This window comes from Balaenoptera borealis, assembly GCF_965194805.1.
Source record: "Balaenoptera borealis genome assembly, chromosome: 19".
NCBI lineage: Eukaryota > Metazoa > Chordata > Mammalia > Artiodactyla > Balaenopteridae > Balaenoptera > Balaenoptera borealis.
In genome coordinates this window covers 66,753,512-66,766,807 of record NC_138878.1, presented here as the reverse complement: position 1 = coordinate 66,766,807, position 13,296 = coordinate 66,753,512, and the positions used below count along the sequence as shown (strand labels likewise).

The 13,296-nt window shown below is 41.0% G+C and overlaps 1 protein-coding gene across 1 annotated transcript in view; it reads right to left on the bottom strand.

Moving 5' to 3' along the window:
- Nucleotides 1–535: 535 nt before the first annotated feature.
- Nucleotides 536–13,296, bottom strand: part of NLRP13 (NLR family pyrin domain containing 13) — a 42,052-nt gene continuing 29,291 nt past the window's right edge. The window contains exons 8-10 of the mRNA XM_082370204.1: nucleotides 10,730–10,962; nucleotides 7,584–7,754; nucleotides 536–5,343 (exon numbers count right to left, since the gene is read on the bottom strand). Coding sequence (XP_082226330.1) covers nucleotides 5,220–5,343; nucleotides 7,584–7,754; nucleotides 10,730–10,962 — 528 coding nt within the window. The 3' untranslated portion in view covers nucleotides 536–5,219. The remainder of the gene's footprint in view (nucleotides 5,344–7,583; nucleotides 7,755–10,729; nucleotides 10,963–13,296) is intronic.

The window sequence follows — 13,296 nt, the reverse complement described above, 5'->3', positions numbered from 1 at the left end:
ATTTCACAATTTGTATGGAAACACAAAAGACCCCGAATAGCCAAAGCAATCTTGAGAACGAAAAATGGAGCTGGAGGAATCAGGCTCCCTGACTTCAGACTATACTACAAAGCTACAGTAATCAAGACAGTATGGTACTGGCACAAAAAAAGAAATATAGATCAATGGAACAGGATAGAAAGCCCAGAGATAAACCCACACACATATGGTCACCTTATCTTTGATAAAGGAGGCAAGCATATACAGTGGAGAAAAGACAGCCTCTTCAATAAGTGGTGCTGGGAAACGTGGACAGGTACATGTAAAAGTATGAAATTAGAACACTCCCTAACACCATTCACAAAAATAAACTCAAAATGGATTAAAGACCTAAATGTAAGGCCAGACACTATCAAACTCTTAGAGGAAAACATAGGCAGAACACTCTATGACATAAATCACAGCAAGATCCTTTTTGACCCACCTCCTAGAGAAATGGAATTAAAAACAAAAATAAACAAATGGGACCTAATGAAACTTAAAAGCTTTTGTTTGCACAGCAAAGGAAACCATAAACAAGACCAAAAGACAACCCTCAGAATGGGAGAAAATATTTGCAAATGAAGCAACTGACGAAGGATTAATCTCCAAAATTTACAAGCAGCTCATGCAGCTCAATACAAAAAAAACAAACAACCCAATCCAAAAATGGGCAGAAGACCTAAATAGACATTTCTCCAAAGAAGATATACAGATTGCCAACAAACACATGAAAGAATGCTCAACATCACTAATCATTAGAGAAATGCAAATCAAAACTACAATGAGATCTCATCTCACACCGGTCAGAATGGCCATCATCAAAAAATCTAGAAACAATGAATGCTGGAGAGGGTGCGGAGAAAAGGGAACACTCTTGCACTGTTGGTGGGAATGTAAATTGATACAGCCACTATGGAGAACAGTATGGAGGTTCCTTAAAAAACTAAAAATAGAACTACCATATGACCCAGCAATCCCACTACTGCGCATATACCCTGAGAAAACCATAATTCAAAAAGAGTCATGTACCAAAATGTTCATTGCAGCTCTATTTACAATAGCCAGGACATGGAAGCAACCTAAGTGTCCATCTTCGGATGAATGGATAAAGAAGATGTGACACATATATACAATGGAATATTACTCAGCCATAAAAAGAAATGAAATTGAGTTATTTGTAGTGAGGTTGATGGAGTTAGAGTCTGTCATACAGAGTGAAGTAAGTCAGAAAGAGAAAAACAAATACAGTATGCTAACACATATATATATGGAATCTAAGGGGAAAAAAAAGGTCATGAAGAACCTAGTGGTAAGACGGGAATAAAGACACAGACCTACTAGAGAATGGACTTGAGGATATGGGGAGGGGGAAGGGTAAGCTGTGACAAAGTGAGAGAGTGGCATGGACATATATGCACTACCAAATGTAAAATAGATAGCTAGTGGGAAGCAACCGCACAGCACAGGGAGATCAGCTCGGTGCTTTGTGACCACCTAGAGGGGTGGGATAGGGAGGGTGGGAGGGAGGGAGATGCAAGAGGGAAGAGATATGGGAACATATGTATATGTATAGCTGATTCACTTTGTTATAAAGCAGAAACTAACACACCATTGTAAAGCAATTATACTCCAATAAAGATGTTAAAAAAAAAAAAGAAATGAACACAATGACCAGGTCCAGTTAATTCTAAGAATGTAAAGTTGCTTCAGAATTTAAAAGATCGGTGTCTTTCATCATACTAATTAAAAATAAAATCACTGTCATCTAAAATAGAGAAAAAGCTTTGAACTAAAACGTAATACCTAAGGGTGAAGGATACCTAAGAATAAAAGGTGGGAGGCTTTGCTCTGAAGATATGAAGAGATTACAAATTTATAGAAATTAAAAGCCATGTAAAAACAGACCAAAGACACAGAAGAGAGAGCCTACATACAGACCCATCCATGTGCGTTCAGAAACATTTACTACAATAAGTCTTGGAAGCAATAATTGGGAACTTCCTTGAACCAATAAGGAATATGTTCAAAACCTCTAAAGCAAACGTTTGTTTAACAATGAAGAGATAAAAGCTCTCTCTTCTATGTCAAGAGAAAGATAAGAATGCTGGCTGTATTCACTTCTAATCTACACTGCCCTGTAAATCTTAGCAAGGGCAGTAAAGCTATAGGAAGAAAACATAAAACAAGTAATCCTTTAAAATAAAATAATACAAAGGAAGAAATACCTAATTCTAAAGAGTGTACATAGAGATTGTTTTTAATCTGTAGCTAAATTATCAGAATTGAATCTAACAAGCTTTCTTTAAACAATATACAAAAAACATTTCCTATAGACCAAGAGGAAACAATAAACTAAAGGAATTAAAGTACCATTTACAGTAGCATCAAAAAGGAATTGGCAGAATAAAGATTAAAAAAGAAATTACCTAGGAATAAAGGTAACACAATATGTGTTACACATTTGTCGTGAATATCATCAAATGATAGTATAATCCAGGAAAAATGAGAGACATGCCACGTTCAAGAATTGAAATACTCAGTTTCAAAAGCCAGTTCTCCACAAACTGATTTTAGTTTTAGTGAAATCCCACTTAAAATGAAATGCTCTGTTGTGTTGAACTTGAAAAGTGGATTTCAAAATGTGTATGGAATTTGCAAAGGGTGAAGGATACCAAAGAATAAAAGGTGGGAGGCTTTGCTCTGAAGATGAGGAGATAACAAAGTTATAGAAATTAAAAGCCATGTAAAAACAGACCAAAGACACAGAAGAGAAAGCCTACATACAGACACATCCATGTGCGTTCAGACGTTGCACTGTAGACAGCTGTATCACAGGTGGTGCAGGTAAAGGACGGACCTTTGGCAAATGATACAAAGATGATTGATGACCTATCCCCATGGATGACAGAAGTCTAGTGCTTTGCCATCTTTCTCTTCCTGATATCAAACAAAAATGTAGTAACCCTTGAGGGTGATACCATTGCTGTTTTCTTGCAGGATGTTAAAATGTCTCATCACTGCCAATGGCTGTCGAGACCTCACCTCAGTCCTCACTGTCAACCAGAACCTGAGAAATCTGCAAATTGGGTGCAACGATATAGAAGAATATGGGGTGAAGCTGGTGTGCGAAGGTCTGACACATCCCAGCTCTCACACGGAGATACTTGGGTGGGTATCCTCAAAGTCATGGTTGTGTCTTCCTGGGTGGCAAAAGATGGAGGGTTGGTGGGCAGAAAGAGATGGGAAAATGAAGACCCCACTAGGGACACGGAGCAGTTAGCTGGCATGGCATAACAGACCACTCCAAAACATAGAAGCTTAAATCAGTGGGCACTCACCATTGCGGGCTGGTCTGCTGGTGTGAGCCAGGAAGCTGGTCTCAGGAATCTGTGCTTACCTGGGTTGATCTAGGTGGGCCTCCCCACTGAGTCTGGAGGTTGGTTGGTTGTCTGTGAACTGAAGAAGACAGGGTTGACTGGACCACATGTCTCTCACATCTAACTGGTTAGCCTGGGCTTGTCGGCATGGCATCTGCATCCACTTGCTAGGGCTGTCTTAACAAAGGACCACAGACTGGGGGGCTTAGAGAACAGAAATCTATTTCCTTATAGTATTGGAGGCTAGAATTCTAAGACCAAAGTGTTGGCAAGGTTGGCTCATTCTAAGGCCTCTCTCCTTGGCATGTAAACATCCATCTTCTCCCTGTGTCCTCACATGGTCTTCCCTCTGCGTGTCCAAATTCCCTCTTCTAAAAAGGGATCCAGTCATATTGTAGGGCCCCATCCTCATGACCTCATTGTAGCTGAATTGGCTCTTTACAGAGCTTATCTCCAAATATGACCATCTTTTGATGTGCTGAGGGTTAGGTTTTCAATATGAAGTTTTGGAAGGACACAGTCAGCCTGTAACAGCATCTCAGGAGTCCAACAGAGCAAGAAATGTGCACAGTGTCAGCTCAGAACTCATATAACCTGGCTTCCATTGTGTTATATCAGGCAAAGCAGGCCACAAGTCCAGCCCAGATTCAGGGGGTGGGGAAACAGACCCTAACCCTTAGTGGAATGAGCTTCAGAGTCACCAATGCCATGGGTTCAGGAGGAGATGGACACTCGTGGCCATTTGTACCATCTGCCACAGAGCAGTCATCTGATGTCATAAACACAGGGCTGAAAGATGGTGTCCTCAGGGGCTGTGGGGTGAGCCTTGGCTCACCTTCCACCCCTGTGCTGCCCTCTTTGCCCTGAGGAGGGTCACTTCTCACCGTGTGTGTGTCTTCTATTGCAGACTGGGTGAGTGCAAGCCAACCAGGGACTGCTGCAAGGATATCTCTTCTGTTCTCACCAGCAGTGAAACTCTGAAAATGCCGAACCTGGGTGGAAATGCCTTGGACCTCGGCGGGGTGGTGGTGCTACGTGAGGCCCTGAGACACCCCGAGTGCACCCTGCAGGTTCTCGGGTGAGCGGGCGTCTGCTCCCGTAGTGGGGGGGGGGGCGGCGGTCCTGGGCCAGAGGAGGGATTGACCAGGGCCTAAGGTGTGGGAGGGCCACAGTCTAATCTCACTGTGTTTAAAATGCAAGTGATGACCATCTGATAAGTTCCTATTTTTCATACACATTTCATGCATGACATCATCGATTTCACATCATACCCTGTGTGGGATCCACGTGCCTCAATATTTTCAGGTCACTGAATTACGTTTTAGATATAACACAGCCAAGGATCATTCAAAGGTAGATGCAAAGGCCAAAACTGGGTCTATTTGCATATTAAGACTCAGTCTAGATGTCCTTCAGGCTTATTTCATCACAATATAATAATTATGGAATTATAATTACATCTATCCCACCTCTCAATCCATGAGAAATAAAGCTCTTGGCTTCCTCAAGACATTTTTATATCCTTTGTTTTATTGAATCCTCTTAACAGCCCCCAAAATGAAAAATCATTACACCAAGGGGAAAAAAAAAAAACTTAAGGTAGAGCCAATGTAGGATCTTGGGCCAAATATAGTATTAGGTCAGGATTCTGGAGACTGGCTACTTAATATGCTGCCTATTACAAACTGAACCAGCATTCTAGAAGCAATGGCTCATTTGTGCCCATGAACAGTAACCCCCAAGCAACATATGGGTCAGGAACTCCTGGGGGCTGTACTCCAAGGATGTTCCATGGTAAAGCTGTGGCGTATCATCATTGGATCACCACCACCATCTGTCTTCAGGGTCATTAAAATCCCACTGAGACATGATTCTCAAAAAGGACCCCTTCTCTTGTAATTTCTCCAACTCTGCTCTCACTATAGAGTACAAGTCTTTTTCGAGCCTGCAAAAAATAGAGAGATAGAAGGAGAAGAGATGATGATGGAATGGGATGATAGAATAGGCGTCCTATAGAAAAGCTAACTTTTATTTACCCTCGTGTTGTATATCTCTACCTCCAACTTCACCCAGAGAGATTGGGAAGGCTACCTGAAGGAACAAGAAGCCCTTCCCAGAGAAAGACAAAACCACAGAAGAAAAAAGATGGGAAATCCCCAGAAAAGATGATGAAATAAACATAGGACAGGGTAACTCAGGTCATCATCACTGTATATAAATCTGATTCCTCTCATTTGTATTATTAATATATGTTTAACAGACTTTTGACAAAGTCTTCACATGTTCTTCTTTGAGAAGAGGTTAGAGTCTGGTTGCCCAGTGAGAAGTCCCCTCTACAACTTGAATCACTCACACACATACACACTCACACACACACACACACACACACAATTAGCAAGGGGAGACTTGTCCATCCATGGTGGTTACCATCCCAGAACTTTTAAAAATGCATGACTTAAAATTGGTGCAGCCACTATGGAGAACAGTATGAAGGTTCTTTTAAAAAACTAGAGTTACCATCTGATCCTGCAATCCTACTCCTGGGCGTTTATCCAGAGAAAAATCTAATTCAAAAAGACACATGCACCCCTATGTTCATAGAGGCACTATTTACAATAACCAAGACATGGAAGCAACCTAAACGTCCATCAACAGATGAATGGATAAAGAAGATGTGGCACATATATACAATGGAATATTACTCACAGCCATAAAATAGAATGAAATAGTGCCATTTGCAGCAATATGGATGGACCTAGAGATTATCATACTAAGCGAAGTAAGTCAGACAAATATATCACTTATATGTGGAATCTTATAATATATATATATATACATACATATATGTGTGTATACACACTCACACACACAAATGAACTTGTATTTACAAAACAGAAATAGACCCACAGAGGTAGAAAATAAACTTTAGTTACCAAAATGGTAGGGATAAATTAGGAGCTTGGGATTAACATATATACACTACTATATATAAAATAAACAACAAGGACCTATTGTATAGCATAGAGAACTATACGAAATATTTTGTAATAACCTATAAGGGAAAAGAATCTGAAAAAGAATAGATGTAGATACAGTAATGTATAACTGAATCATTGTGCTTTACACCTGAAACTAACACAACATTGTAAATCAACCGTACTTCAATTTTTTTTAAATGTATGACCTAGGTGTGAAGTTGGTAGTATAAAATCCTCAATGTACAGATTCTGACCAACTTCCCAAAGTAGGCAAGGTTCCTTGGTATCCAAGAGGATTTCTGCCAAAATGTGCTTAGTTTAATGTCTTTCTCAAAATAAATAAATAAATAAAACCACTGCTTACCTTTCTGATCTCATCTCCAGAATACTGAACCAGGTGGAGAGTGTTCTAATGCTCTTCTTTCAACACCTCCAAGGGTAACACAAAGCTTGGTCCAACCTCAGAGCCTTTGCACATGCTACTGCAACTTCCTTAGAACGCACTATCCCTCACCTCCATTCACTGTTCAAGTTCCCCTCCTGACACGTGGATTCCTCCCTCTCAGCCTCGTTGGGACTCAAGATCAATGACACCATCACAGACGTGCCTTCCCTTACTACCCTGATCACCCTTGTTTTCCATACCACAACCTGGAGTTTCCCTTCATAGCATTAATGGCAACTAACACTGCTTTTATATGTCTCAGATTTGCCATCTCCCTAAGAGGAATCCACAGCCATGAGGAAAAGGCTCAGGACCATTTGTTTCCCACTGACTACACGGCGCACAGTCAGTGCTGAAAAGGAATTTGCGGAGTGAATGTCTGTTGAGTGAAACAGACTAGGTACCAGAATGAGAACATTGAGGGGACTCACTGCCAAAATACACAAACGTCTATAGGACCACGCCATCCAATATGGTAGCCAGTAGCCACATGTGGCTATTTAAGTTAATTCAACCTAAATAAAGTTAAAAGGTCAGTTCCTCCATCACACGAAGCACGTTTCAAGTGCCTAGTACCTGCACGTGGCTAGCGGCTACTCTGTTGGACAAGGCGGATACAGACCACCTCCTTCGTTACTAAGAGTTCTGCTGGCCACCATTGCCCTAGGAAACTGAACGCAGGATAACCTGCCTGCTCACTTTAGAACATCACCCAATCCATCCCCATCTCGGCAGCTGCTTCCCCGTGTCAGCTGGGATTACCCGAGTTTCCGTAGTTTGCACGTCGATTTTTTCAAGGACGTCCACAGCGTGTTGACTCCCTCTGGCCCCAGGTCATTCCCTAGAAGGTTCAGATTAACCAGGCTTTTACTGCTTCTGAGAACTGAGGACAGAGGCCAGCAGCAATCAGGTGTCAAATTGCATTTCTCCAACCTAGGGGTGGGTGGGACAGAAGCGTGAAAGATGGTCCTCCAAGACTGAGAAATTAGAAATAAAAGTGATTCAAGATTTAGGGGGAAATACACTACGGAAACAGACTGGCTAACACATGCCAGACACTTTTCCAAGTGCTGATGCCTAACTCATTTAATCCATATACCAATCCTATAAAAGGTAGAGGACATCTTAAACCCCATTTGACAGATGAGGATAAACTGAAGTTTAGCCTGCCCGAATGTGAAAGAAACAATTTTAGTATAAAGTGGATGCGTTCATTTAAAAGGCCCTGGAAAGGACTAAAATAGCATTACTACCCCTTCATTACACTTTTTCCATCTTATTTCTAAATGTAACGATACAAAAATCTAAAAATATAGTTGGCTAGCTACTAGGAATACAAAAACGAAAGTGACAAAATGTATTACATCAGTTTAACACAGTGGAAATTTCCATCTAAGTCTATAAAGAAATGTGGTCTGTGGCTATTCATGCAAAATTTGATGCGCAAAGAGTAGAGGGAAGGGATGTATTTCCGTAGGTTGGAAGAGGTTGGGTAGATTTCAGGGGATGCTTCAGGATAAAGGTACCATTTGATGGACAGGAAGAGCATGATGAGAAAAACACGGGCTCCAGTGTCAAACAGGTGTGCACCACCCTCTCAGGTCTAACACCCCCAGCAGGGCTTTTACCACTATTACCACTGTATTATATATCATTGACCTTGATCGTGTTCCTTTAATGTTGTGCCTTCAGTCTTCTAGGCCAGCGTTTCTCAATCAGGAGTGATTTTTCCCCACAGATATTTGGTGATGTCTTAAGACTGGGGAGGTGCTAATGGCATCTGGTGGGTAGAGTGATGCAGGGATGCAGCTCAACATCCTACAGTGCACAGGACAGCCTGCCACCACCAAGGATTACCCAGCCCGAAATAGCAGTAGTGCTGAGACTGAGAAACCCTGGTCTAGATGGTAAAGATGGAACCCAGTGTACACAAATATGGGACCTGCAGGGAGCTGCTTTAAGGCTACAACACTGGAGAATGAGGCTGGATGGAAGTGAACCGAGTATCAGGAAAGAATTCATCCTTGAAGACAATGCAGTAACTTTTGGCAGATGTTTTACTGTTTTCTGCCTCTGGGGAGGAGAGCTTAGATAGAGAGAGGGCTTAAAACCAGATCTCATTATTTTTAAAGCATAACTATGACCCTGATTGACTTGTATAAATCTTGTGGCTTCTCCTTGACCTGCAGGATAAAGAATATTGCACCTGAAGATGCTTCTTGAAGGATAGAAATGTGGTGAAAAACAAATGGCCTCTGACTTATTTCAATTAGCATAATGTCCTCAAATTACATCCATGTCACAAATAGCAGGCTTTCCACAGAGGAAGACAATTACTGTGCGATATCACTTATATGTGGAATCTAAAAAAGCCAAACTCAAAGAAACAGAGTAGAATGGTGGTTTCCAGGGATGAGGGAAGGGGGAAAAGGGGAGATATTGGTCCAAAGGTACAAACTTCCAGTTATAAGATGAATAAATTCTGGGGATCAAATGTAAAGCATGGTGACTATAGTTAATAGTACTGTTTTATATACTTGATAGTTATTAAGAGCATAAATCTTAAATGTTCTCATGACCAAAAAGAAAGGGCAACTCTGTGATGGGATGGAGGTGTTACCTAATGTAGGGTGGTAATCATTTTGCAATAGATAAATGTATCAAATCCGAAGGTTGTACACCTTAAACATACACAATGTTATGTACCCATTATATCTCAATAAAGCTGGAAGAAAAAGGAACTGGCTTTTGGACTAGGTCCCCGTCCCCATCTTTACTTAGCTAAATGAGCTCCTTGACTCAGTTTCCTCCTCAGTAAAATGGGTATAAAAGTAGCAACCTCCTCATGCCTCCATGCTGGAGTATGAAGTGATGATTGTAACGTGCTTCTCATTTCCGAGCACGTAGTAAGCATTCAAACGATACCTTGCCCTACAGAATTTTTTCCTACATAGTCTTATCCCCTTTCCCTACACCCATCACTCGGTTCCAACCACAAGTTATTAAATTTCCCTGCAAAATCCACCTCTGAGCCCTTGTATACGCTGTCACCCTTTGCCAAGATCTTTCCTCCCCTTCTTTTCAGGGGCAAGAACTCAAGTTTCAAGGCTCAAGGCCTAAGCTCCTCAGTACAGTTTTTCCCAAGCATGTAGGCAGTTTGTGAGAACAACCAGAGCCATTGCCTATGTGAAAAACTGCTATCATTTGAGCCACATTTCACCAAACATCCTATTACTTGAGGCTAAGCCATCTCAGTTTGCTGAGCAAATGCATCACATTGTGGTTAAAAATCAGTCTTCCCCTTAGATAGGAAAGATTCTCAGGGTAGGAAACATGTAACACTGTCTCCCTCCCCGGGACCTACTCTCCAACATGTGCTGATTAAAAGAAATAATATTTACAATAGATCAAGGATGGGGCTAATGAGAGTTAAACACTTTCTCTAAACTTGGAGCTTATTGCCAAGCAGAAGATATTTTTAAAAGGAGAACATGTCCATCATTTCCCACCTTCTTAACCAACCCCCCCCCGCCGACAAGGAACCATTTATTATTCCCTCCCCAGCCCAAGAGTAGACACAGGGGACTTCCCACAAAAAGGAAAACATTGACTCTTGCTATAGATAGATAATAGATAAATAATGATAGGTAGGTAGGTAGATAGGGATTGATACATATATCCATAGATAATAGATGTATACATAGATGATAGAGAGACAGAGATAGATACAGATAGATGAGAGAGATGAGAGATTATAGAATAAATCTTTCAGGCAGAATGTAAACTATCGCTGACTCTAGTTATAAGGTTAATGGTAATTCTTTGTACCACTTTAGCACCTTTTCTGTAAATTCAATATATTACCAGAATAAAAAGTAACCAAAAAAAAAAGAGAAGTATCAACTCACCCAAGCGTCTCCAGTGCACAACTTGGACATTTCAGAATCCTGCACAGCTCTCTCACCCCATCATCCTGAACATCATTTTTCCCAACATCCAGAATTTTCACATTATGATTGTACTTGAGGGCGTCAGTAAGCTCCCGACAGCCCTCCACTGTGAAAGAACAATCTGACAAGCTGCAAAATAAAAAAACACACAGAAGAGGGAAAAGTAATCCTTGAATCCTTGGTCTCCGTATATTTCAGCCCACCTCACTTTCTTCTAAGGAAGAAAGATGCCAAAACCAGACTTCTTCTCCCGAGCCCTAGAAAGGGGAGGGTGCTAGTTGGGAGGTCTGAACCCCTGGGTGATCTATTTACCTGTGAAAGGAAGAAAGTAGAAGGAACAGCCATGGAGGCCTCTCCCTCCCTCCCCAGGCCATCGACAGGCTTGTCTATGTGAAGGGCTTCTCTCTGTGACACTGATCACCAGAGCACCCAGACTCTTTTGCTAACAGAGAACACGTTTTTCAGCCTTTGAGCTCAACAGCTGAGCTGAAAAAGACAGCAGGACTCTCACTTAAGGGCAGATCTAAATTCCTGAGAATGAATTATTATACCAAATAAGTTCAAGATGAGTAATCCAGGTAAACACTTGGAGAGAGAAAGAGAGAATTAAAGGAGGGGCAAGTTGAAAGGGAGAGACACAGAGATGAAAGAGAACAGAGACACAGAGAGAAACTAAGATACACAGAAGGGGAGGAGAGAGACATGAAATAATTAAAGAGTGCCACCTTAAGTAGGAGGTGTACATAAGGCAAAAATCCTTAAGACATAAAAGGAAAAGTTTGGCTTCATGAAAAATATCCACATGGTTAAAACTCTCAAGAGCCAAGCCTAAGGGAACTGCCAGCAAGATAAACAACCTATGTAAATTATACCCAAAAGGGCTCCATTTCCCTACCGAAGAATGCCTACAAGCCAGTAGGAAAAGAAACCCAAAAACCCAATAGGAAAAAAAATAGTCAAGTTTTATCAAAAGGTTTTTCATTTGGAAGTTTACACAAATGGTTTTCAACATTTGAAAGCTGCTCAAGTCCATTCTTATTCACAGGATGCAAATATACAAGGACTTTGAGTTTACCAAGGAAAGTACATGACCCTTGGGCCTGGACCCAAAATAAGCTTGGGGGTTTAGATGAAAGGAGATTGGCTGTGAATCAATACTTGTTGAAGTTGGGTAATGGAGTAGATTAAATACTACTCTGTCTACTTTTGCCTAAGTTTCAGTATTTCCATGGAAGAATAAAAATAGGTTGAGCCATCATTTTTCTACCTCTCAAATTGACAAAGATCAAGGAGGTTTGGCAACACTATATGTGAAGGTGTGGATAAAAGGTGCTCTTGGCTGGTGGCAGTGTTATATAGGGAAGGACAATGTGGCAACGTGTGTGAATTTTGACTGTCATGCTGAGGGAAGTAAGTCAGACGGAGAAAGACAAATATATGATATTGCCTATAGGTGGAATCCTAAAAAATGGTACAGATGAACTTATTTACAAAACTGAAATAGAGTCACAGATGTGGAAAACAAACTTATGTTTACCGGGGGGGAAAGGAGGGGAGGGATAAATTGGGAGATTGGGATTGACATATATACACTACTATATATAACACAGATAACTAATAAGAACCTCCTGTACAGCACAGGGAACTCTACTCAATACTCTGTAATGACCGATATGGGAAAAGAATCAAAAAAGAGTGAATATATGTATAACTGATTCACTTTGCTGTACACCTGAAACTAACACAACATTGTAAATTAACTGTACTCCAATAAAAAATTTTAAGAATGGCCCAACAAAAAAATAATAAAAATTTTTGATTGCAGATACCCTTTGATCCAGCTATTCTATTTCTAGGAACTTATTCTACAAGTATATTTACATATGTCCAAAATGATACAGGTACACAGATACACTGCATAACTTTTATAACTATTCCAAAAGATTGGAAACAACCAGAGTACTTATTATATAAATACAATACTCATTCAACAGATTACTATGTAGTCATAAAAAGGTTAACCTTGTTATGTATGGATGTGGAATAGTCTCAGATATGTTGTTCGGGGTGGACATTTTCATGTTAATAAATGCTGAGTTTATAAAAATGTATATATGCACAAAGGCCTATGGAAGGATTAAAAAAGTGACAAATATACAAAATCACTTCCATTATGACTGGCAAACTACGGAGACTTCTGACTTCTGTATCAGACACGGAATAGCACATTGTATAGAAAAGAGCTAGCCTCGCATCCCTGGCCCTTGTCCACAGAAAGCCCTGCTGGCAAGGCTAGCTTGGCCCTTGGCTGCCATCTGGGGACTTGGATTTCAGGAGAGTTCCCCCGATTCTCTGCTCAGAGTGACTCACTGTGCCTAAGCTGTGCAAACAGCGTGGTTTATGCTGAACCCCTGCTTTCCCCGTGGAAGCCTAGACTCTCGATATGTGCTGGGCAGAAGGTGTCCACACGAGCAGCGCCCAATCAAAGTCTTGAGCGTCGAGTCTGTCATGGGCGTCCCTGGTGG